Source organism: Notolabrus celidotus, chromosome 19 (genome assembly GCF_009762535.1).
Source record: "Notolabrus celidotus isolate fNotCel1 chromosome 19, fNotCel1.pri, whole genome shotgun sequence".
NCBI lineage: Eukaryota > Metazoa > Chordata > Actinopteri > Labriformes > Labridae > Notolabrus > Notolabrus celidotus.
Genome location: NC_048290.1, coordinates 4,180,858 through 4,207,240, shown reverse-complemented (window position 1 = coordinate 4,207,240; position 26,383 = coordinate 4,180,858). Strand labels below are relative to the sequence as shown.

Here is a 26,383-nt window from a genome sequence, read left to right as displayed (position 1 = left end):
TGGCTCCTAACTTGATGTCTGAATGCACTGCACTTGATATTATTTCAAGTCTCCCCTTTATTTATTGTCAGTCTTATATTTACCTGGAAGTCCTTTAAAAAATGTCCATACTTTGCAAGCACTTTAGTATTGTTGTATTGTTTTATCTTTTATTTAGTGTTGTCACTCCCCCTGCACTAACTCAGGGCCACCACTAGGAGTTGCATCCCCTAGTTTGAGAATCAGTGCACTGCAGAATCCCTAAAGTCATAACAGATTATATGTTTGTGAACTCAAAACTTTGGTTTTGTTTTAAACGGAGACTTTAAAGCTTGGGGATGTGCAGACAATTTTAAAATAGGGATTTAATTGATTTAAAAAAATATGTTAAATGTGTGAGGTTTTGGAAATTATGTGTATTTCTTTACATTTTTTAAATTAAGGGAAATGTCTGATTATAAAGTTAAACTGTCCAAAAAATAATAAAAGTGAACTTCACTTTAATTAATTCATTTGCAGCAATTTCACCATACACTTAATATGTTTACTTTATTTTTAAAATGAAGGAAAATGTTTCATTATAAAGTTAAATTGTGCAAAAAAATACTAAAAGTGAACTTCATTTTAACTGAATTAATTTGCAACATTTTTACCTTACACTTAATATTTTTGCTTCATTTTTAAAATGCAAAATACAGAATTAAAAATGCAAAAACAGAAGCATTCAAGTGTGATTTATTTGAATTAAAAGTGTGAAACTTCAGCCTCAATCTCTGCAGATTGCACATTGGTCTTGTTTCGACAGACTATTAAGATCAGGCATGAGTAGAAAAATAAAAAAACTGTGATTTTATTGAATTAAAAAAATATGTAAAATGTGTGAGGCTTTTGCAGATATTAAAGGGATATTGTTTTTATTTCTTTACATTTTTAAAATTAAGGAAAATGTGTGATTATGAAGTTAAATTGCATTATTGCTTTGATTATAAAGTGAACTTCTCTTTAGTTGACTTAATTTGCAGCATTTTTACCATACACTTAATATTTTTACTATATTTTTAAAATTAAGGAAAATGTTGGATTATGAAGCTATTTTTACCATACACTTAATATTGTTGCTACATTTTTAAAAGTAAGGAAAATGTTTGATTATGAAGTTAAATTGTCAAAAAAATAATAAAAGTGAACTTCACTTTAATTGACCTAATTTGCAGCATTTTCACCATACATTTAACATTTTTACTAGATTTTTAAAATGCAAAATACAGAATTAAAAATGCAAAAACAGAAGCATTCTCATGTGATTTATTTGAATTAAAACTTCACCTCAGCCTCTGCAGATTCATACCTTTTGCAGTCTAAATTGATCAGAAGTGCATTTATTTGGTTTGGTAGCAGCTGGGCTCTGATTGGTCCACCCCCTCATGTTGTGGGCGGGGTTTATTTCAGGCTGCTGGCTCTCGTGCACAGTGTGAGATGAGTAGTGACAGCAGCATGGACTCACGCTGTCGGGAAAGTAATGTGCGACCAAATCCAAGCAGAGGAAACTTCTAGGTGAGGAGCAGACCTCCTCCTGTCGCGACACGAGAGCGCGTGGATAGAGTGTTTACTGAACATCCACAGCCTCGTGACTTTCTCTCCAAACTCTCCTTCCACGGGCTCGCGACTCTTCCACAGAATGAGCTCCCTGCAGGACCGGACAGGTGCGCTCTCAGGTTAATCACCACAGCTAATTATAGAGTGGAAAATTTAGTGATATCAGTGACAAAACATGGAGGAGGAACACTTTCTGGCGCGTGAGAGAGATGGGAGTCTGTCGTCCTCCAGTTCACGCACCTTATCCGAGGGGGAAGACATGTCGGCTGTCATGCTGCACATCAAAGTTTCTGCAGAAGGAGAGGAGGAAGATGATGATGATGGACACAACTCAGACTTTGAAGGTGTCACTGAAGGAGAAGGAGACATGCAGAGCAGAAAGGAGGAGGCAGAAGAAGCAGCAGGGGAGGGAGAGAGTGATGATGAAGACGAGGATGAAAAGGTAAACACACAAAATGCTGAAACAAATTTCATTTACTTACATTCAAGCCTCCATTCTGATTGGTTAATCAGAGTCTGTATCAGTAGACTCTGTTTCCAAACAAACTCATTCAGTCCTCCAGTTATCTGTAAACAGCAGCTCCTTTCCCAGGCTCATGTTCCCCTAGTGAGGTCAGTGAATTTAAGTGTGAAACATGCTGTTTGCTTCCTCTTTGACATCAAATACTCACTTCACATACACTCTGAGAAGTGCTGTTTTCCCTTTATCATTTACATGATTCAAAGTCCAGTGTATGCCTTCCATATAGGGCACTACTTTCATACAGGCTGCCTTCCAGTAGCCAAAGCATGTAATATACCAGAAAAACATTCAGTGCGCTACTCTGTCCATGAGCCAAGAATATCAAGAAGTCCTACAACAACCAGTTGCATAGCTCAGTGGGAGCCAGCATGCTTCCCCTGCTTTCACATGCTACTTGCAAGGTTCTGAGGTTGGTGAAGTCATTCACATATTTTAGTGTATTTCTTGCCTTGAATATATACAATTAGGATTATTTACTACTAGAATTAAAGAGGTGCCATGAACATCTAGCCTACATTAGCCTCAGTCCCCCATTTTTTAATAATGACACTCAATGCAATAAGATACGACTCGTGATGTAATCTTTGGCTGTTTTTTGAGGGTGATGTAACCCAGTTTATGTTGAAGCTTTAGTGAAAAGACTGTTTTTATATGATGCTTTTATTTCTTTTATTTGCATCTTTTTAAACCTTGAGTACTGACACCTACTTTGTATATTAAAAATAATGTTTTTGGGGCGCCAAAAAGCCAAGTACTTACCCCATATAGGCTTTACAACAAGGTTGCAGGTCCGATTCCTGCCTTTTTGTTTATAATTAGTAATTTTATTGAGTTTTTTTTTATCTTAAAACAAGAATAATGAACAACAAACACATAACAAATAAATTGGACTATGACAACATGAGATAAAATAAGTAAATGTGCAAATAAATGCAACAAAACAGAACAAATAATACTAATAAATACAAATAATAATAATAAATAAATACAAAGTAAAATAAAATAGGTTGGTCCGACTCCAGCCATGACCATTTACTGCATGTCCTCCCCCTCTCTCTACTCCCCATGTTTCCTGTCTCTTCAGCTCTCCTGGCTATTAAAGGCAAAAATGCCCAAAAATATATATAAAAAATAATAAAAAATAATGCTTTTATTTTGAAGGGAAGCTATAAGTTCTTCCGCTTTATCATAGAGTTACAAGAGTATAAAGAAACAGCCAAAAGAAGAGTAAGAATTGTAGCCTAGCTGTAATGTTGTTGCCTATTTGTCTGTCATCTGCAGAGCAGGTGACGAGATGCTACCTGTGACACGTGTGGAGCAGAGAGATAAAGAGGTGGTCCACATCTTAGTTGATAACAGATATAGTGTTGAAGTTGAGTCAGTGAACCTTTAGTCTGTGTGAATCTTAAGTCTCTGGTGTTTGAGTCTGAGTCTGACATGCAGGTAAACTTGCAAGTCCTCTCTCAAAGCTGAGTACATTATTTGGTCCTTGTGCAAAAGCAATCATAGAGCAGTTTTTAATAAGTCTGAGTCCTCCTCTCTATCATCAGAGTCAGAATGTAGTCAGTACTCGAGTCCAAGTCCAAGTCACCAGTGCCAGAGTCCAAGAGTTCCATCAGTCATGAGTTCTGGGACATAATACTGGGGTCAGACACGAGTCCAAACACTCAAGAAGTAAAAGTGGTGAGCAGAGATACTCTGGCTGGCCTCCCAGGTATCAGCTGTCCTTCATCCGCTGCAAAACCTTCACCTGCTGCCACTTCATCTGTATGCCTTTATTCAGCAACAGGTGTTGAGACTTACTGACTTCCAACAATACAACAAGAGAAGTTAAAGGCAGATACCGCTCTCTGGAGTTTAAAAACAGGGTATAAGGATTCATTTTTCACCTCATTGATCTCAATCCTCCATTAAGTGTACTGATTTTTAACTTTCTCTTGAGGGAAAGTCACAAGTTTTGCAATTTGGCGACCTGGGGCTGAAGTTTTCTCCAACTTTCCTTTCTTTTGTGTAGGGAGCCTTCCTATAATTCGTAACTTCCCAGCAATGACATCAATTTTTCTGATGTTTTTAATTTTTATGGACATGAAACATGAATGTTGCTGTTTTAAAATAGCTAAAAGAGGCCTGTGATCCACTGAAAATCTCAGCTGATCTCACAGCAAAGCATTTGCATCTCATGGCAGCCATATATCCAAAGTTTTCTCCATTATGAAGAAGGTAAAAGTTCAGTGGGTACTGTTGTGAAAAAGTAAAATGTCCCAGTTGTGTACATACTTCTTTAGGGGCTTTAAACTGTGGACTGTAGAAGAAGAAGCTTGTGTAACACAGGGATGTTTCTTGATTCCCAAACTCCAGCTCCAGTGTGAGCTCTTGTGTGTTATCATTGTTCCACCATAACATCCACCTTTAATGATTAACATCCTTCTGAGGGTGCAGACAGCTGTTTAGGTTTTGTAGCTCTTAAAAACATGATGGTTGAACATGAGTGCTACAAACTGGACTCCCTTCAGAGCTGTGTGTAGTTGTTGGTGTGTTTACTCAGGAAACAGATGTGGAGAATGAGGAAGACAAAATCCATGCCTCAGCCTTTTTGTTTTATAGGACTCTCCACGACGCGTCTGCAGACTGGTTGGACAGGATCACACAAACATAACGCGGCTTCACGAGTGCAAGGGTGTGTTTGATGTCTCCAACACCTACCTGACTTATTAACATTTTCTGAAGCGTAATAACACGCAGCGTGACTCCAGGCTGTGGGAGTGTCTGTCTGTCTGTCGGGTGTTTTGAGGTCCAACAGGCGCAGTGGGAAAACACAGAAACTTATGCAGCGTATCAGTTTCTTACTCCTCGATGTTTGCTGTATAACTTTTTGGATCCAGGTGTGAAAATCAGGACTTTTTGGCGTGACACAGGCTGAGTCATGCAAGTTGGAAACACAATCTGCAGACAGCTGAAGTTAGATATCATGTACAAGTACAGACAGAGTGAACATAACTCATTTCATTAGACGCTGCTCCAGTGATGTGAAATAATAACTGAACTCAAGGAAGGAGGATCAACTAGTTTGAAAGATGTTGCTGTAGCAAAATCAATCAATCAATCTTTATTTGTATAGCGCCAAATCACAACAAACGTTATCTCAAGACGCTTTTACAAACAGAGCAGTTCTAGACCACTCTGTCAAATTTTGAACAGAGACCCAACACCAAGACAGGATAAGACTCAGTCTGACCCCACCTTAATCCACCATGAGCATTGCACCACGCAGTATTTAGCTAGTTACAGCGGCGAGGAAAAACTTCCTTTAACAGGCAGAAACCTCCAGCAGGACCAGACTCATGTTAGACAGACATCTGCCTCGACTGAGTTGGGCCTGGAAAGAGGGATAGAGGAGAATAAGAGAGTGAGGGAGCGTTGATAGTGATGAGACAAGTCCAGCATATCCGTATCAGCTGGAGTCTAGGACGTCTACGGCAGCTCAGAGGAAGCTACGAGACAAGGGAGCTCAGGGACTCCAGAAAGGTCTATGGTTAGTAACTTTAATGGGGCAGGTAAAGCTAAAGTAAGTGATGGGGGAAAGGGGGTGAGATAGGATCCCAGTGTGTCAGTGCGCCAGTTCCCCCAGCAGTCTAAGCCTATAGCAGCATAACTAAGAACTGGTCCAAGCCTGATCCAGCTCTGACTATAAGCTTTAAGCCTAATCTTAAAAGTAGAGAGCGTGTCTGCCTGATGATTCTTGGCTAGCTGGAATATCATTTTTCTTTTGCAGAGCAAGATTTGTAGTCCATGACCTCTCTTTACCATCTGAAGTTCTGCATCATATTTCAGTTTTCATGCACATTATGCAATCGTATATCGAGCAGTTATGATAATATTCCTGGCGGTGCTTTTACTGCTTCATTGGTATTCGTTGATGGCTCATCAGTCCATCCTGCATGCACCACCATCCCCTTTGAAAACACCCCCTGGAGTCGGTGTCATGTTTGCTAACACTGGTGCTTCATTTGGCTCAGTAACAGCGTGACAGTCCATTAGCCTAATAGAGCAAGGACTCTTATTTCAGTCTGTGTCTAAGTGAACTGTTTAAACCATTAAAGTCCATTTTTATTTAGCTGATGTAGTCTTTTTCCTTTTTTTGGAACAGCCAAACTCCCCAAAATGTTCCCTCTCTTTTCAAACAAACATGAACAGACTTAAAAGTCACCCGGAGCAGGATGTGTTGGATAAACTCTGTGACCTTTCCTCCTGATCTCTCTGAAATGTCAGTCTGAAAACCCCTCACCTCTCGTATGCTGGCCGCAAGAAGATGAGATGTAACCTGATCTGCTACGCTGAGCTAAACAGACGTGTCCCACGCTGAGACACCACAGAGCAGTCAGCCCTTCCAGTGAGTAATACTATAGGGTTAATCAGGGAACCCTGACCTTTGACCTATGCGTTGCTGCGGTGGAGTTAAAGAAGGAAAGTCTTCCGAGAACTCACATGACGTCACCTTTCTAGACTTAGCCTCCGTGCAGTGCAGAGTTTCAAGAGGAGGGATGATTACGACCTGTTTTCCATGATGTTTATTAATGTGCCTTAATCAGTCCAGCATCACAGGATTATCCCATAATCCTGACTCTTATCAGTCAGTGTATGATAAAACAACAGGAACAGATCTAAATCCAGTGCCAAAGAACGCTTGATGACCTGAAGCTACAAGTCACAGCGCATTTACAAGTTTCATCACTTTTGCATGTCGTAAGAAGTAAAGATCAAGCTGAGAAACTCTTGCTCTGTTATTTAACAGTTTGTGCATGAAAAGGTTCAAAGAGAGGAAAGAGTTAATCACTGAAAGATTAGACTTGATCAATCGTTTTGAGTGATTTCAGGCTAGTTTGAGTGTTTTAAGGTCCTTAGATTTGATCATTAGTGTTGAGATATTGTGGCTTTTTCTTGCATTGATGTTTTTGATCAAAAGACAAATTTTGGGGTCTTTAAGATGTCAGAAATTAGTCAAAAAACAAAAGTATTTTCTAGATATTCTAAGTTTTCAAGCTAACAGTTCAAACCCCCAAATTTATTCCATTTCAGAGTTTTATTCCAAAGTTTCTTTATTGTTTTTTTTATGCACAGACAAGTACAAAGAATGTTCTGTGAGTAGGAACAGAGTTCTGTGACTAATGTTACAAAACACATTATCAAAAACACCATTGAGATCCCACCCACCCCGGAACAATGATCCCTTCACACACACACACACACCTCACATGCATACCAACATTAATTAGGGGGAGACAAACAAAGAAACAAGCAGTACCAGGTAAATACATACAATAGAGAAAACAAGGTCATACAGACAAAGGTGATCATTACCTGAAAACAGGCGAGTGCATTGGGGATGTCACTTTAGGCTTTAGAGGCAGAGACAAAGTGCATAGACATGAGTGACATAGATTAATTATTTCTTTCAATAAATGGAAAAATAAATAAATATATATAGTCATAAAATATAAAAATATAATAAATAAATAAAATAAAAAAGCATTTCAGAGTTTAAAGTTATAAAAAAAGGGAATTTAGGCTTAAAAGTGATAAAAAATGATGGATTGATTTAATTTGGCAAACCAATAAATTGCAATTATTTTGCTATTTTCTCTACTTCACTTTTAATTGATTATTGACCTAAATCAGGAGTTCCCAAAGTGGGGGTCAGGACCCCCTGGGTGCAATCAAAAATGTTGTATATTGCCATTACTGTAATATATTTTTTAAAGTAATAAAGCCTTGCAAATAAATTTTTTTCATTAGTTTTTTGCCTTTCTTTAGATGACTCCTAAGGTCAGGGTTAGTTTACAGTTAATTAACAAAAGCATCAGTCTCAGTGGTTAATTCATAGTAGCACAGGAAACAGCCACATGTGCATGTAGGTGGCTACTTCTCTGCAGACTAGCTAAATTAAGTATGAAGCAATCACTTAAAGGGACAGTGGGGGTTGCAAGTCTTTGGCACCTATATTTTGGGGGTCGTGGGCTGAAAAGTTTGGGAACTCCTGACCAAAATAATCAGCAGATTAGCCGATAATAAAGAGAACTGCTGCTGTATTATTTCCTTGATTGATTAAATGATAATGTAGTCACTTGCCGGTGAGTCTGAGTCAAAGGAAAGAGAGAAACTTTCCCATCAAACATTTCCAGAACCCAAAATAATGTCAGTAAACAGCTTGTTGTCATGGCCTCACAGTGACGTTCATATAAGTATTTATTTTTCTTTCAAACACGACTAAAACAAGCCGCCATTTTTAATTTTTGAGAACTTGGAACCAGTTTTTGGTATCATGGCTCCAAAAACATTCATCAAAGTAGCTGTGCTTCATTTTCTGTCTGTCACAAGTCAACCAGAACACAGCCTGATTTGAGTATTTGAGTTCTAAATGAGTATTTGAAAGTGAATAGGATGAATTAATACTCCTCCCTTGATACACATGTTTCAACAGGACCTGTTCTGAGCTTTGGAAAGCAGGGCCTTCACAAAGAGTCGTATATTTACAATACTTCTGATACCGTCACACAGCGTGCCAAAGTACACAATCTGTCAGTGTGTTTATCAGCGTGTGTTTTATAAGTCCTGCTGCCTTTATGCCCCTCATAACCATAAATCCCATGTGCCATACTTTCTCTACCTCTGATGTTGTGTAAACAAGACTGTGGGAACTGCCAAGCGTGTTCGCTCAATCCGGATATTTCCTTTCTGCTTTTCTTGCCTTACTGCTGCTGTGACAGACGCTTTTCCCACAGAGGATCAGGACAGGTTGTGTCTCATAAATGTGATTATTTCAGCATCAAATGTCACACTGAAGTTGAGGTTATGATAAGGTGTTTAAGTGAAGTGTAGGCGAGTCATTTTCTCTGACTTCAGCGAACGTGTTGCAACAAAAATGTCAGAATATTCTGCGTTGAGGACCTTTTTCTTCCCACATGCCACGTTTACTCTGCTAGTCTTTATAATGACATCAGATGTGTGTGTGTGTGTGTGTGTGGTTTGTGCCTGATAATTAGGTGGATTATCTCCAGTGCATGGCAGAACATGAATGTTTTTCTCAGGGGAGGAGCTGGAGAGAAAATGCAGCATGGCGTTCTCTGCCAAAGCAAACAGAGTTATTATCAGTTTGTTTTTAAGAATGGTGATCGCGAAGCTTCTGTAATTGATGTTTTTTTTTGAAGGTGTAACAAATTACATGTAAAAACAAAGAAGACAGGGAACAGTTGGTGGGACCAGAGCCCTGTACGATGAAGCTATCTTTTGGGTATCTCACTCAACTCACCCTGTCTCTTCAAAGCTGGTTATTAACTCAATAAGTCAACCTTGAGTCTCATTCATATCTGTCATATTCAAACAGTCCCTCTCCTCTCCTCCCTCCCCTCCTCTGGATCAGCTCCCAGAGCTCCAGGGTCAAGAGTCAGATTGGTCAGTGCTTACTCTTTCTGTTAAGCTGATCTGTTATTAGGGTTGCACGATGCAGTGGTTAGCGCCTCACAACAAGAAGTATCCAGATTTGAATCCCCAGCGGGAGTCTTTCCATGTGGTATTTGCATGCTCCTGCTTCCCTGTGCATGTGTTGGTTCGCTCCGGCTTCTTCCTGCGGTCCAAAAATTTGCTTAACAGGTTATTTGGTCACTCAAAATTGCGTTGTATGTTGTTTGTTGTTTGTCTCTACACATCAGTCATGTGATAGCTGGCTACCTGTCGTCTAGAGCAGGGGGTTCCCAAACCTTTCAGCCAGTGACTCCCAAAATATATATGCCAAAGACTTGCCACCCCCACTGTCCCTCAAAGTGATTTAACATGGCTTCATTTAGCTGGTCTGCAGAAAATTAGCCTAGCCTAAAATAACCCTCCCCATAGAGGGTTTTTTTTTTTTTTTTTTATGATTCATAGTTTATTGTTATTTTCACAGTAAACAAGCACAAACAAGCAGGGGCACCCTGAACGGCAAGGGCCACCTAGAACTAAAAAAACAAAACAATAAAATTACATACACACATATACAAATAATAATCATAACAACAACCAATACATACACACACAAAAAACCCATAGAGGTTTTTTGAGCCACACGCATGATATCGGACATGCATATTCAAGGCATAAGGACGCACAAAAAAGCCTCTTGCACCCATATCCTAAAACCAACAGGGGACTTTATTAGGGCCCGAGCAGCAAGGCCCTATTGGAACCCTAAGGATTATTTTTCCTACCTATATGAGCATGTTTCCTGTGCCGTTATGAATGAACCTACTGCTACTGATGCTTTAGATAAGTCACTGGTCACTAACCCTCAACGTCATCTGGCAAAAAGAAAGGCAGAAAATTCATTACATTTTCTATTTTCAAGGTTTTTATTTCAAGTGTATCTACTATTTTTGTCTATTTTTTACTATAATGGGTAAAATGTACTATTTTAAGATGGAAGACATCTCACGACCCCCCATTTGTGTCTCGGGACCCTCCAGGGGGTCCCAACCCACACTTTGGGAACCCCTGGTCTCGGCTGTACCCCGCCTCTCGCCCAATGGGGTAAGATTGGAATGGGGGGTGGCGCTAGAGCATTATGGTAAATAGATGGATGGTCTGTTATTCTGACATAACCTGCTCAGGAGCCTGTTAGGTGTTCAGCTTAGCTTAAGTTACCATGATGATCTACCCCAGTAGGATGTGAACCACCTTCTAGACCCTGAAGTTGCCTTGCTTCAGTAACACAGGCCTAATGTTTTTGCAGAACATTCACAGCTCTGTGAATGCAGAAAATGACAGCTTGTAGCCAAAGCACAAACAGTTAAATGCAGGATGTGGCGACTTATAAGCAAAAGATATTTCCCTCAGGAGCAGGTGAGCGAAATCTGAGATTCAAGGCAGTGAGAGTTACACTTACATTGGCTTGATGGCAAGAAAGACAGCTCTGAATAGATATAAAGTCTGTTTGTTTGCCTATTTACACATCCAGCAAACATTGAGGCACTTAAAAGATGATGAAGGAGTTAGATCTCCAATTTTAAGCATGTAATCTTCTTCATTAGACTTTCGTGTGGCTCTAAGAAGGTAGTTTGCTTCTAAACCTCATTTCGTAACCTTGTTTTCTTTCCATGCCTCTGAACTTAGCACACTGATCGAGGTTCCAATTCATCTTTATCAGTCAGCTGCTGTCAGAGCTGCATTCAGTCCCACGAGGCTGGAAAACATGGTCAACACATATTTCTGTTCGTCTGTGTGGAAGTTTTACATTAAATGACATCCTGCATGAAGCTGTCAGATCATTTAAAACAAGACAGCCTGTGCCAAAGAACAAATAACTTCCCTATGGAAGCTAAATCAATAATGTGAAAGAGAAAAAAAGACCACATAAAAAGAAAAACAACAGCAAATGGTTACAGCAGTGGAGTAAAAGTCTTCCTCAGCTCTTCCCTGTGGAGCCGTTTGCTTAGAACAAACTTGGCGCTCTCCTCTCGGTGAGTAATGAGTTTGTTCAAATGAGAACTAACCATGTGTGACACTTGGCACTCCACAAACTGCATTAACCGGAGGATTAAAACAGCTAGACGGGTTTGTAGATTAAAGCTGCTGTGTTTAGATTAGCAGGATGTTCATTTATCACATGAGGGCATGTTTGTTTGCTGTGGCTGCGTTCAGCGTGTGAGAGAGGACGGCGTCTGGAGATTCTGTGTGATATGAAACTTTGTTCTTTTGGAGTAAGCGGAGGCTGAGAGACGAGTCGGCATGAATATCATTTTAGAGTCATGTTGCATGCACTTTATATCATTTGGACTGCACCCAATACAGATGCCACAATTCTCATTATAACACTGAACCGTTCAGTCCACCAACCACTGTGGATTGCAGTGTTTTTGGTTTTGCTGTAACTACTTCCCATGCATTATTTTTCTCTCTGAACTGGCTCTGCTTGTTTTGTTTTTCTCTGCGAGTCCACGTGCAGAGATGAGGAAACTCCTCCAGTGAGCAAATATCCAATCAATACACGCTAAAGTTAAGTGAAAGCTGACAAATAGAGGGTATGCTCATGACGTCATGGTAGATGGAGTCACTGTGGTCACATCCAATGAATGGCAGAATGAAGCACTGAAAGCATTAACATTAAAGGTGACATATCACGCTTTTTTCATCAATATATATTGGTCTAAGAGGTCCCCAAAACATGTCTTTAAAGTTTATGCTCAAAAAAACACTTTGAAATCAGATTTTGGTCTGCCTGAAAAGCCCTCTTTTTCAGTCCTCCTCAGAACAGTCTGTTTTCTCTCTGACCACGCCCCCTCAGGAAGTGGATGTGCCTCGGCTCTCCATCACGTTGATCTAATGTTTACATGTTGGCTGAATATACACGGCTGCTCAGAGATCACGTTACTTCAACCCTCTGAATCTGATCCAGAATCTGATCCTGACGGAGAGGCGCCTGCAGCAGGACCTTTCTGAAGGATTGGTCACAGATTTAGTGTTTCTTGTTGTTTTATTTATCAGTATGTAGATGTGTGTCTTGGTACACAGCTACGAACATGTAGCTATGTGGCTATGCTAACTAGCGCTAGCACTTATCCATGATAAATAAAAATCATCCACTAGATCTTCAAATCTGCAGACGTGGGGAGTAAAACCGACCTCTACCAGAAAGGCAGCAGGACCTTTCTGAAGGATTGGTCACAGATTCTGTGTTTCTTGTTGTTTTATTTGTCAGTATGTCGACGTGTGTCTTGGTACACAGCTACAGCTATGAACATGTAGCTATGTGACTATGCTAATTAGCGCTAGCACTAATCCATGATAAATAAAAATCATCCACTAGATCTTCAAATCTGCAGACGTGGGGAGTAAAACCGACCTTTGTGTTTATTAAGACAGCCTACAACTAGCATGCCTCCCTCCTTGTTAGCACACATGTGTGCAGGTAATGAAAAACGGAGGAGGGGTTGAGTTGTATTTTATACAGTCTATGGGCTGAACAAGCTCCGAGCTCTGACTCCGTGACAGACCGGATATTGTTGTTGCGTAACAAAAACATGGAAGTCTGAAACGGCTCGTTTCACACACATTTACAGAAAGGTGGAGAAATCAGAACAGGGGCAGAATGGATTTTTTTCATTCTCGGGGGGGTTTGTAGACATGCCAGGGAAACATATTTCAGGTAGAGAACCATTAAAAAGTCAATTTTGCATGATATGTCACCTTTAAAATATCTAGATTAAAGGCTGAGAGGTGTGCTATGAAGCCAGACTTGAAGACGATATCTGTTGATTTTAAAGTCAGAGTTTTCAGCATCATGAAGCTGGCTCTCTTTATAACCTGGCTGGATTACCATGCTAACTTACTAAGCAAAGCTAACCCGGCCAGGTCCAAGTAGTGTTCAGAGTTTCAGTTCTAAACAGGCTAAAAAGCGGAGCCCTTTGAGTAATTATGATATGACAATGTTATTTGTTTGCAGTTCCGATCCACAGCTGAAATAATGTGTTTCTAGAAACATTTAAAAAGCTATTTTTTAAGTCAATAAAAGCCAGAAAACATCTGTATACAAATATAGCATCATGCATGTGGGGACATATTTACTCTTTATCATATAATACACAAATAATGTATTTAAAATTGACTTGTTTTTCTTATAACTAAAATAAAGAAATCATTTTTGAATAAAAAAAAAATGCTTGATTTCTTTAGCACTTGCTGTGTCTGTAAAATTTGCTGAAAATGCCGAAGGATGGAATAGCAAAATAAAAACACTCTGACAGCCTGGGCTACCTGAACTGAAAATCATGACCAGAACAGAGGCACATATTGAACTGTAGGCTTATTGTATGGTTGCATCTCCAATTGCAGTGAGAGTAGAAATAAAAATACAGTATATGCACAGGTTTTAGAAGCTAAATCTGATTGATAAATCACCCTATCCTTTGTATTTTAGTCATTCAACATGGACATATTATGAAAAACCTAGCTTATCAGTAAGTTTATTGCACTTATGCACTTATACTTTGGTATCCAGAGGACCACTGACAGACAAACTGTTAAAGAAAGCAACCCAGTTATTTGTTCGTGGTCAGCTGATGGATGTCTGTAAACACACAATCTGACTGTTAATTCATAATCTGCATTGTTTGTTATAATAATACCTGCCCCTTCAACTGGTATCTGCATCCTCCCCTTCACCTTCAGAGCCACCATTGTTTTTCTCATTGTTAGAGCTGGGTTCAAAACCTCCTCTGTTGCTTGATCCAAATAATACCTTGACTAAAGCACGGCACAGACGTTTCATTTAGATCACAGGGGAGTGTGTTAAATGGTTGAAAGGGGGTATAATAAGTCCCCTTTAATACAAGCAATAACACACATCTCCTTAAACCTGCATCATGTTCTCAGAGCACAGGATGCAGCATCAGTGCTCTGCTTGTGTGTACACACGATGCCTCCGGTCACAGTACAGAGTGTAGGCTACCTTCTTTTGGCAGCAAACAAAGCCCACGACTCAGATTTCTCAGAGCATCACTGGACAGAGAAACGCAGCCAGCCGACACTGTGATCCCCATGCTTCAATTATTTTTCATTGACTTTTCTTTACAAACTTAAGAACACAGAAAGCTGATATGAGTGTGTGTTAGTGTGTAGGTCCACATACTTCTGGATTCTGCTCAAGAAATTTGTTTCCTCCACCAACACAAGGTTCACTTGGAGTACTACTGCGCCTGTGAAGACAGTTATGTAATAAGAAATCGTGTGGTCCTGTAGGAGCTTGTCAAAGTCTCTGCATGGTGTTGTCATTACAGTATCACTGCTGTTCTGATAGAGAGTCGTGTTTTGAATCGGAGGTGAGGAGTTAAGGTCTCACGTGTACAGCTTCAGGGACGGACGGATGTTTGCCAAATTGTTATTTTGTTGTGCCGACTTGGGGAAGTTTCCAGCTCAAGAAATACACGACATGGTTTATCAAAGGTGTAATCATAAGCTTGTGTTTTACATCCAATTGTTTCTTTAAAAAGGAAGTAAAAGGTGGAAAATATTCACCAGTAAACCTTTTACAAACATGTGATAGTGCCCTAAAAGATGTGGACGAGTGTCAGCTGGGGTTGGACGAATGGAAGTTTGGGACCCAGGTTTTATTGCACATGACTCCCACTGAATCTCTTGGCCTACATAGAAGGTGCTCCAGTATCTGAAGATCCTTGGATGCAGCCTTGAATGTGGGATCAGTCTTGGAGAGCACACCAGTCAATGCACCGACACAGTTACTTAGTAGCCTCGAATAAGTCACCCTGTTTCAGCAGAAATCCATTCCTCTTCTCTTCTTTGAATGACTGCCCACACACACTGCTACCAGAAATTCATTATGCAAAACACATGTTGTGAAATTTATCACATGATGGAATAGTGCTTGTGAGAAATGACGTGGCTGTAGTTTGTGAGTTATCAGGTATTTGGCAAAACTTTCCAGGTGAAATCCTTCAAGTAGAATGACAAAAAGGACAGAATGAAAGGCGTCAGTGTGGAGGGGTTTGTCTAATAGGGTCAGCAGTGAAGGTGGAACTGACAAAACAGCAAGTTAGCTCATAGTCCTGGCTTACATGTGTCTTCCTGATGAATCTGATGCAATCGTTCACTCCAAGGCCGTTGTGAAGTGGGAAAAACAAACAACTTAATTCCGAATATGGCACAAACTAAATATTTTCAAGATGATGCCGGAATCCAAACTAGAAAGACGAACAGAACATAACACAAAAGGGACACGATACGATATGACATGATATGATAAGATAAGACGCAATAAGACACGATACGGTACGATACGATAAGACACGATACAATAAGATAAGATAAGACACGATACGATACGGTATGATACGATAAGACACAATAAGACACGATACGATCCGACACGATACAATAAGATAAGATAAGACACGATACGATACGGTATGATACGATAAGACACAATAAGACAAGATACGATCCGACACGATACAATAAGATAAGACACGATACAATAAGACACGCTAAGATACGACACGATATAAAATAAGCCGCGATAAGACACAATATGACACAATACGGTATGATACGATGAGACACAACACAATAAGACACGACATGAAACGTTACAGTACGATACGATAAGACATGATACGACACGATTAGGGATGGGTACCGAATTCGGTACTTTTATAGGTACCGACCTAATTCCGTCTGTACTACCGAGTACCGACTCACGTAAAATCAAACGGTACCATGTTTCGGTTCCTGAACGCATCCCTGTGACTGTGAGGGAGTGGAAGAGAAGTCGAGTTTCCATACTTTCGCCCTGTAATAAAGTCAGAGACTGATTGGGTGGACGTCTCTGCTCTCTGCTCATTGCATCAGCGCGAGGCAGAACTGCGGGAGGATTACGTTTATTTTCTACAGTCTATGGTTGAGACGGACTCTCTCGCTCCGACTACCTGCCCTGTTTATAACCGTTCCTGTGTGTGTGAATGCCCAACAAGTAAGTTGTGTGTCCTGTTATTATACAGAGACAGAGAACTGACTTTTTCCCGTCTGCAGGCGTTCACGTGTGTTCATTGATAAACTCCCGAACGCCACGAGCATGTGTCAGCTAATATATCTAATCACCTATATAATCATGTTTTTTTTCATTTCATGTTAAATTAAACAAATTTGAGATTTTTTTTAAAATTAACACGCATTACCACATAAACACACAAAAGTACTGAAAATTGGTACCGTTGAGTACCGGTACCGATTCCCAGGTACCGGGTATCGGTACCGTATCGGTTCAAATGTGAAAGGTACCCATCCCTAGACACGATACGATAAGACACGATACGATAAGACACGATACGACACGATAAGATAAGATGCGATACGACAGGACATGATATGATAAGATACAACACTGTAAGAAAACTGTGTCTCCACAGCTAATCAAGCCTCCACTGACTCCGCACACTCTCCGTGTCCAACACATAACTCTATCTTAAAGTGACAGTGACTCAAAACTTCTTTATCAAAACTGGAACAAAAAGTCGCCAAAACACCCAAAGCCCCAAATCCAATAAAATGTTCCTTTGCTTTACAATTAGCATTTCTTAGTCAACCCACAGTTTATTAACTCAATAAGCAGATATTAATAAACAGTAACACAACTTTGCTTCATACGACTGGTCTCCAACAGGTCAAAAGTAACGTGCTTTTAGTTTATTATCAACCTGGAATTGGTTTGGTTATTGGTAGGGTTGGATACACAAAGAAAGGGAAAATTACATTGTGTTTAAATCAATCTGTGGTGGTCCTGTTTATTTTTAAAAGTCCTAAAGAGGCATTGGTATTAATTTCAGTTCATATCATACCCAGTGAAAAACTCAAAATGCCCGCAGACCCCTGTGATGCGGGACCCTGCTGCCCTGAAGTACCTCACTGATTGCTGTAAACAGTTTTAGGGTCAGCATGGTCACTGATCTTGACTGTGTTTATTCATGTTATGCAATGTTTCGGAACACCTAACATAATGTTTGGGGCGATGCCAGAGTCAGGAAGCAGTTCATTGTTTTATTAATATATGGATGAAGCATTCCTCTGTAACTTGAACCCCAGTTCCCATCAGTACAGTTTGATCTGAGCTCTTTAGAAAAGGAGGCTGTTTTTGGAGGTTGTTCCTCATACACGTAATGTTGCCTTGGTTATGTTTTTGTTATGTGAACGATCTAAACTAATGAAGGCATCAGGAGTGTTTGGGGGTTATAGATAGACAGAATTTTACAGCCCAGGGACAACTACTCTGGATGAGTGTTGCTTGTTTTTTGGGTGGGGCGTTGTGGTGCTTTATTTAAGGCAACAATGACTCACACAACAATGAAGTCATTTCATCTTTCGTTTATGAAGGGGTAATGGAAATCTGATGGAAATGTACCAACCCAACTAAAAGATCATAGAGCTAGGATTTAAAAGATCTGATTTTTGTGCTTTAATCCCTATTTTAAACACCAAAATGAAGTTGTATCTCCTTTATACCATCCAGCTCAACCTGCCATAATCCTTTAGTTTGTTCACAGCATGCCTGTTACCTCAAGTTGGAAGGGCGCCTGTCACGCGTTGCACCCGCGGCTGCCCGAGTATCAATATTTGCTTCGGTTTGACAATATTTAACTCTCTCTGCATGCGATGGGTCTGCTCCTGCGCGTGCCCCTAAATAAGCAGCCATTTATTCAAGCAGGCAGCCGGTCAGGGTCGCCTGTGTTAGTTGATGCTTTGTGGCTAAGAGGATTAACACAATCTGGTTAAGACTCTTTTCACTCCTACGGTGGAGCGAGTCATTCCTGGATTTGATTTTTGACTCCTTGTTCCTTGCCTCTGTGTGCGTGCACTTGCAGTAGAATCAACGCTGTGTGCGATGACTGAGCTTTAAAGTGATACAGGAGAGAAGTTAGATCAGAAACGAAATGTCTCTGGGTCGGAATTTCCCTTCATGTCCGTGCTCATCATCGGGGGGATGCAAGGTAAGAGACTGTAACGGCTGATAGCTGCTGGTCAGATTAGGAAAGGAGGTAGATTGAGAGTTCCTGTAGAGTATTTTCCTATGTCTTAGTCAATATGCTAAGTGCTTTTGATTAGCTTAATGTGTTTTAATCCCTTTCTTACATGTGAACCTACAGATGCATCAACCTACTTGATTTTATATTTTCAAACATGAACCACTATGAGACCAGAGTAGATATAAACACTTGCTTGAAGTGCAATATTTTGAGGGTGATAAACTTCAACATTCAGCCTAAGGGGAAACTGAAAGAAACTAAACATCAATGATTAAAAAACATCATGTTTAACCATTAAAGGTGAGATTTGCCTTTTTCCAAAACACCGAATCTGGCAGGATGACCTTTACACCAAACCAAACAACAGCGGTCTGCACCTCATGGTTAAATATTTCACCATTTCATTGATGCTGAACTGCTGAACTGCACTCAGTTATAAGCTGATATTAGAGCAGATAAGATTCAACTTTATTGTAATTGCAGGAGTACAAGTTCAGAGCAATTAAATGCAGTTTAACATCCAATCAGGAGACAAGGCAGGTTTATTTATATTGCATATTTCTGCAACATGACGATGCAAAGTGCTTCACACAAGATATTTAAAGAATAACAAGTGCAGAGAAACATTGAAAGAAGACATTTAAAGAGGCGCAAGAGGGGCATGTGACCGCCATTGACTGAGAGCTTGGCTTCTGTTCATCAAGTTGAATAGTATGTCGTAATATTTGCACATACTGCAGGAGCATGATCTATTAGCACTGTTTATTTGCTTTTATTCCAAAGGTTATTTATTTATTGGAGTTAATTTCTTAACGTATCTCTTAAGTCCTGATTGGTGAAGCCATGGTACTTTAATATAATCTTTTAGTGGTTTTTTTTTAGTGTTTGAGGTGATCTTGTTTTATTGTTTACAACATGCCTTTGGGTTTTCACATTAGGGAAAACAAGGACCTGGTCAGTTCAGCAAACAACAAACAAGGACAGCATCCCTGTGGAAACACAAGGAAGAGTCAGTGAAAATCAGAGCACATTTAAGTGAAACAGTTCACCACAAAATTAATTTTAATTCCTCCAAACACTGTCACTTTTGTCAACAACATGCCGGCCTTCTTTTGAAACATTTAAATGTTTTTCACAGCTCAATAATAATAAAAAAACAAAAAACACCATTTTTCTTCAACAACAAAGCTGTGGTTCTGTTTACTGGAAGGGGACAAGTTGCTGCTGTGGGGTGCAAAATGATTCCTAGAGCTCAATTTGGAAAGAGGTTTTGCATCTTCTTGCTCTTAACATCATCCGGATTTGGAAAAAATGAGGCAGAGTTTGAGGTTTATGTGTGGTGTTGAAGAAAGTGATTACATTTTAGTACTGTGGTTGGTTGTTTCTTTAGCATGACTTTTTTTTTTTTTTATTTTGTTTTTGCAAAATCATTCCAGTACAGCCAATACAGTATAAATATTTTTGTGTTTTAATATATTCTTTAAATCTGATTGTTTCGTGTAGTTTTCATGCTACTGTTGTTTTGTCATTGGATATCATCATCTTGCTGCAACACAGATCTACATGCGGGTACAAATAAAGTAACCTGAACCTGAACCTGAGCTGCAGGGTGCTGAGTAAGGCACAAGCAAGAACAACGTGACTCAGAGTAACACAGTCTGTGCAGTAACTTGGCAGATATTGAAAAAGTTAGTCAGTATATCCAGATTAAAAACAGATGGCACGATTGACCTGATGATAAAGAACCTTTGTTAGGACTCATAAAACTTCATCTACCTTCTTATCTCTTTGCTACAGTGCGTCATTGTGTTTTTATTTAGTGCTAAAGACCGAAGAGTTTAAGGAAGAAGGAAGACGAATCTAAATCTCTCTGTTCATGCTGCATTAATAGGATGTTTGATTAATAGTGGAGAGCTTTATTTTGCAGCGCTAAACTGATGTTTGCTAGTTCTGGTCATGCAAACATTTCATTGCTGAGTCTTTGGTGGAATTAGAGATGCAAAAATAACTCCTCTTCCTCTGCAGCCACAGAGCTTCTTTGGTCCCTTTTATTACTCGCTGTTTAAGGCAGAAGTTCCTCCTCAGAGGAAACACAGATTTCTTTGTGGTGGAAGTGATGCATGATGTAATTCTTTACGGTCTGAAGACATTAGGTCTTAAAATGGTCAAGTCTACAAACTTAGACGGGGAAAGAACTTCTGTATTTTCTTAACTTGAGATCATGTCAACAGGAAACTGAATTCCCCTGAGTGAGCGCACACAGCTAAAGCATTCAGAGTTTCTCCAGCTCATGAAAGGTTAGCGTGAAAAATACAGTTCCCATTTGGTGACAGAAACATGAAGAGTTGAGATCACACACTGTTATTTGGATTTCAGCCGTGAGACTTTAAAGTGTGCCGTTTGACTCACGGGTAAACACTTTAGGTCATCAGAGCAGAGAGCGAGAGGAGAGAGAGAGATTCAGGCCCGACTGGAATTCAGGGAGAGTTGAAGCAGACAGATGTTGGGTGACAAGGTCAGCTTGGAGATAGCTTGTCCTCCAGCAGCTGACCCTGAGAAAGAGTGATGAGCATTCTCTCCATCCCAAGAGTTCAGGGAAGAAAGTTCACAGATATGTAAGCCTTGCTTGAAATATCTAAACAGCGCCTGTGTTATTCTAAGAGGTCCGAAAAATGTTTACTGGAATCACAACAATTATCCCCCTGCTTATTAAGCTCATCTAACATTTGACCCTTTATGGAAAACTTCACCCAAGCAGTGGATGTCCAATTACAACCCAGCAACCACAACTGGGAATGACAAGCTATCATTTTTGTCCACATACCAAAGAATCGGACATGGATTGTTACTTCCTTAAATAGCTCGGAGGTCTTGTATTTAGCATTCCTGAAACCAAACAGCAAATGTTTGAAGCATTAGATGAAGAGGCATTTTTAAGTTAAGGACCATGAATGGTGAGGAGGTGGTTATGTGAGTAATAATACCGACAGGTTGAACAGGTCTTCTCTTGACATTTCCATTCAAGGTAGAGTTAGACGAGCTGAACGGGACTTCTGTGAGGATAATTATGCTGATACTTCTGTGAGTCAGCTCTCCTTCCTCTAACGTTTTAGCCACAGTGTCAACAGGCAGAGGTAGAATGGACTGGGACTCCTCTTTGTGGAGTATTTTGATATGTCGTGTGTGGTCCAGTTCTCCCCGGTGTTGCTCTTGCTGTACATAACTAATTACCATTGGTGTAGAGTTCTGACCAATCAGAATCAAGTACCAAACACAGCTCAGTGCTTTTGATTCGTCTATTATAGTAAAAATGTGTTCTTATTATTTCCAAATCAGGGGATGAAGAGTGAAGCCAATGTGTAGAACATCTAAAACCTGCAGTTCCGCCATTGGCCACTTGGGGCTACGTCCAAAAGTGTCCCAATTTTGTTAGAGCCCCATGTTAAAATGTCGTACCTGAGTGCAACAACATTTCAATCAATCAATCTTTATTTATATAGCGACAAATCACAACATGTTATCCTCAGACTCTTTCCAAACAGAGCAGGTCTAGACCGTACTCTATGCTCTACTATTAACAAAGACCCAACATCAAGACAGGATAAGATCCAGTCCCATCTTACAGACAGGACTCAGTCTGATCTCATCTTAATCCACCATGAGCAGAGCACTTTGCAGCATTTAGCAAGTTACAGTGGCAAGGACAAACTTCCTTTAACAGGCAGAAACCTCCAGCAGGACCAGACTCATGTTAGACACACATCTGCTGAGACAGAGTTGGAGAGAGGGATAGAGGGAGATGAAGAGAGAGAGGCAGGACTCAGTCTGATCTCATCTTAATCCATCATGAGCAGAGCACTTTGCAGCAGTTAGCAAGTTACAGTGGCAAGGACAAACTTCCTTTAACAGGCAGAAACCTCCAGCAGGACCAGACTCATGTTAGACACACATCTGCTGAGACCGTGTTGGAGAGAGGGATAGAGGGAGATGAAGAGAGAGAGGCAGGACTCAGTCTGATCTCATCTTGATCCACCATGAGCAGAGCAGTTTGGAGAATTTAGCAAGTTACAGTGGCAAGGACAAACTTCCTTTAACAGGCAGAAACCTCCAGCAGAACCAGACTCATGTTAGACACACATCTGCTGAGACCTACCGTGTTGGAGAGAGGGATAGAGGGAGATGAAGAGAGAGAGGCAGGACTCAGTCTGATCCCATCTTAATCCACCATGAGCAGAGCAGTTTGGAGAATTTAGCAAGTTACAGTGGCAAGGACAAACTTCCTTTAACAGGCAGAAACCTCCAGCAGGACCAGACTCATGTTAACACATCTGCTGAGACCGTGTTGGAGAGAGGGATAGAGGGAGATGAAGAGAGAGAGAGATGATAGTGGTGAGAACAAACAGCTGATGGCTCTTTATGTATCAAGATGTGTATTTGACCCAGAGCATAAATGAGACTTTGGAGTAACAATTGCATGAATTAGAAGGCCATACTCTTGTTTTCAAGACTCAACTAGATGGAAAACATCATGGCGGCTCTACTTCTGCTTCCTAATTGATGCCTACGGTTACATGCCAGGCTAGATTCACTAGCTTACTACGTCTTGGACAACTTTGACGACTCTTGGATACACGGAACAATCAACAACATAACACTTAACAAACCCGGGGTTGGTCCTCTTCCCGAAGTCTTGTTGTTGTTGACAGTTTGTTGCTAAAGCAGCCAAACAGTGTTAAGATAAAATGATATAACCATCTGGTCTTGCATGTAAGACCACCTAGCTCTGCACTGCCACACAAAGAGATAACTGTTACCTCCATGCCCTCTCTCCGTGGATCATTGATTGGCGATGATGCTATTCCTGTAGATTTAAAAGTTTACTGCTGGTTGTGAAACAAACGATGTCTCCACATGACCTCGTTTTGAAGTAGCCTCCCTGTAATGATTCTCAGATTTGAGCAGCTTGAGTTAAGAAAGTGTCAGAGGTGTGATTTGATTATACAATCAGTGTTTTTCTCAGTTGTCGGTGCAAAGAGGATATGACAGGGAAACAATGACGGGACGAGCGATGAGTGAAACAAAGCGCGGCAGTGAGGTGTAAAGCCTCTTGATGTACGGGGGGTCCTCTTCCTGCTTTACTGTAAACCGCCTCTCGTCGTGTCTCGGCAACCAGTGAATGACTAAAAACAATTTGTTCCCGCTTCTAAGAGGTTCCTTTTATCAGTGTGAGTGAAATGATAAACAACACTTCCTCTCAATCCTTCAAAGAGAATTAAACATCCTGTGGCGGTGTGAATACGTTTGTTAATTCTGTCTTTAGATTTCTGTTTTTCATGTGGAAATCACGACTCGGCCTCTTCACCTTTTTTGAAATGCAAAGCTTCACCGTTTTGTGAAGTAAACCATAATGTAATCACTGCATCGCCGACGACAACAGCACAGTAAATGATGTGCTTGTGTCCACATTTAGAGACCACATGTGGACAGCAGAGTCGTCCTTGGCGTGGACTGATGCATTATTTATGTGTGTGCAGCGGCCTTGTGTTTTCTGCTCTTTCATCCTTGCATCCGTTTATTTACAGTATACAACTCTTCCTGCTCCTCCGTCCCTGTGTTTCTCCGCCTGTCCGTGAAGCTGTAACTACTAGAAACCAGAGAAGTTGTCTTTTATCTTCCGTGCAGTTTTTCCACACCTCTTATGATGATGGTGGAGTCATTGAAGTCCTGCGGGGTTAAGGGCGACAGCAGGAGTGAGACTTATGAGTGTTTGCTTTGCTTTCTGCACCTCCTTTGCATCAGGCACAATCTAATAATGCTGGAGCTGTTCCCTTGGTGCATTACAACATTATTCTGATGTTACATTTTCAGACTTTATTGAGATTAATCTGATATATTTTCATCTTCCAGTAACATAGCTCCCATGTGGTGTTAGAGGGCATGCACAGAAAGAACTCAGCTACGAAGCAAAGATTTAAAATTACCTACATGGTGCAGTTTCTTAATTTATAGATTTTTATTTATTTATTTATTTTTTAAGTTATATTTTTGGGCCTTTTTGCCTTTTACTGGATAGGACAGCTGAAGAGAGACAGGAAATGTGGGGAGTAGAGAGCGGGGGAAGACATGCAGGAAATGGTCGACTGGCCTGGAGTCGACTATAGCCTCTATACGTGGGACGCTTAGACCGCTAGGCCACCAGCGCCCCACTTATAGATATTTTCAATCACTTCAAACAATCGCATTATTTGTGTAGCACCAAATCATAACCAAAGTTATCTTTGAACACTTTACATAAAGAGCAGGTCTACATTCTTTGCTGGGGGAGTAACACAGGTCCACCATGTGAGCTTTTGGCAACATTAGCAGTGAAAACTTCCTTGGAACAGGCAGAAACCTCGGGCGGAACCAGACTCATGGTCAACAGCCATCTGCCACGACTGTTGAGGACCTTTAAACAGATCGAAGTCTCCATGTAAACAAAGCTGTTGATTCTTTGAGATGCAATACAGAATACAGAATATTTGGAAGTCCAATCAGCACTGTTTGTAAAAATAAACAATTGAAGCCATAAATTGAGATGTTCGGACAATCAGAAGATGCATTAATTATGCGCATGCGACGACAGCTTGCGCGCACCAACGAGGAAGTTCAATGTGTCCGCTGTTTGGAAGTATTTTTAAAGTGTCGGAAACAGACTGCAGACTAGCTTTTTTTAAAGGTGACATATCATGCCAAACTGACTTTTTAATGGTTCTCTACCTGAAATATCAGAATCAGAATCAGAATCAGCTTTATTCGCCAAGTATGCTTGAACACACAAGGAATTTGACTTTAGTAAACTGTGCTCTCTTTGTACAAGGCATAAGAATAGGAATAAGAATAAGAACTACAATAAAAAATAAAATAAAAATATAATAACAATAACCTTAGCTATAAATACAAAGAAACAACAAATAGGCATGACTAATATGTACAGAGCGCAGTACCAGGGCGACCGTCCGTGGCGCCATCTTGGATGCAAATATGTTTCCCTGGCATGTCTACAAACCCCCCGAGAATTAAGAAAAATCCATTCTGCCCCTGTTCTGATTTCTCCACCTTTCTGTAAATGTGTGTGAAACGAGCCGTTTCAGACTTCCGTGTTTTTGTTACGTAACAACAATATCCGGTCTGTCACGGAGTCAGAGCTCGGAGCTTGTTCAGCCCATAGACTGTATAAAATAATACTGAATCCCTCCTCCATTTTTCATTACCTGCACAAATGTGTGCTAACAAGGAGCTTAGGAGGGAGGCATGCTAGTTGTAGGCTGTCTTAATAAACACAAAGGTCAGTTTTACTCCCCACGTCTGCAGATTTGAAGATCTAGTGGATGATTTTTATTTATCATGGATAAGTGCTAGCGCTAGTTAGCATAGCCACATAGCTACATGTTCGTAGCTGTAGCTGTGTACCAAGACACACGTCGACATACTGACAAATAAAACAACAAGAAACACTAAATCTGTGACCAATCCTTCAGAAAGGTCCTGCTGCAGGCGCCTCTCCGTCAGGATCAGATTCTGGATCAGATTCAGAGGGTTGAAGTAACGCGATCTGTGAGCAGCCGTGTATATTCAGCCAACATGTAAACATTAGATCAACGTGCTGCAGAGCCGAGGCCACACCCACTTCCTGAGGGGGCATGGTCAGAGAGAAAACAGAGTGTTCTGAGGAGGACTGAAGAAG

General features: G+C 40.4%; 1 protein-coding gene across 3 annotated transcripts in view; it reads left to right on the top strand.

Annotated features, from left to right (window-relative positions):
* The first annotated feature begins 1,410 nt into the window (after positions 1-1,410).
* mast4 (microtubule associated serine/threonine kinase family member 4) overlaps positions 1,411-26,383 on the top strand; it is a 165,151-nt gene continuing 140,178 nt past the window's right edge. For 2 of the 3 annotated variants that reach the window (XM_034710235.1, XM_034710238.1), the window contains exon 1: positions 1,411-2,017. In XM_034710235.1, the coding sequence (XP_034566126.1) occupies positions 1,751-2,017 (267 nt within the window). In that variant the 5' untranslated portion in view covers positions 1,411-1,750. The remainder of the gene's footprint in view (positions 2,018-26,383) is intronic. The other variant, XM_034710237.1, reaches the window with a different exon arrangement.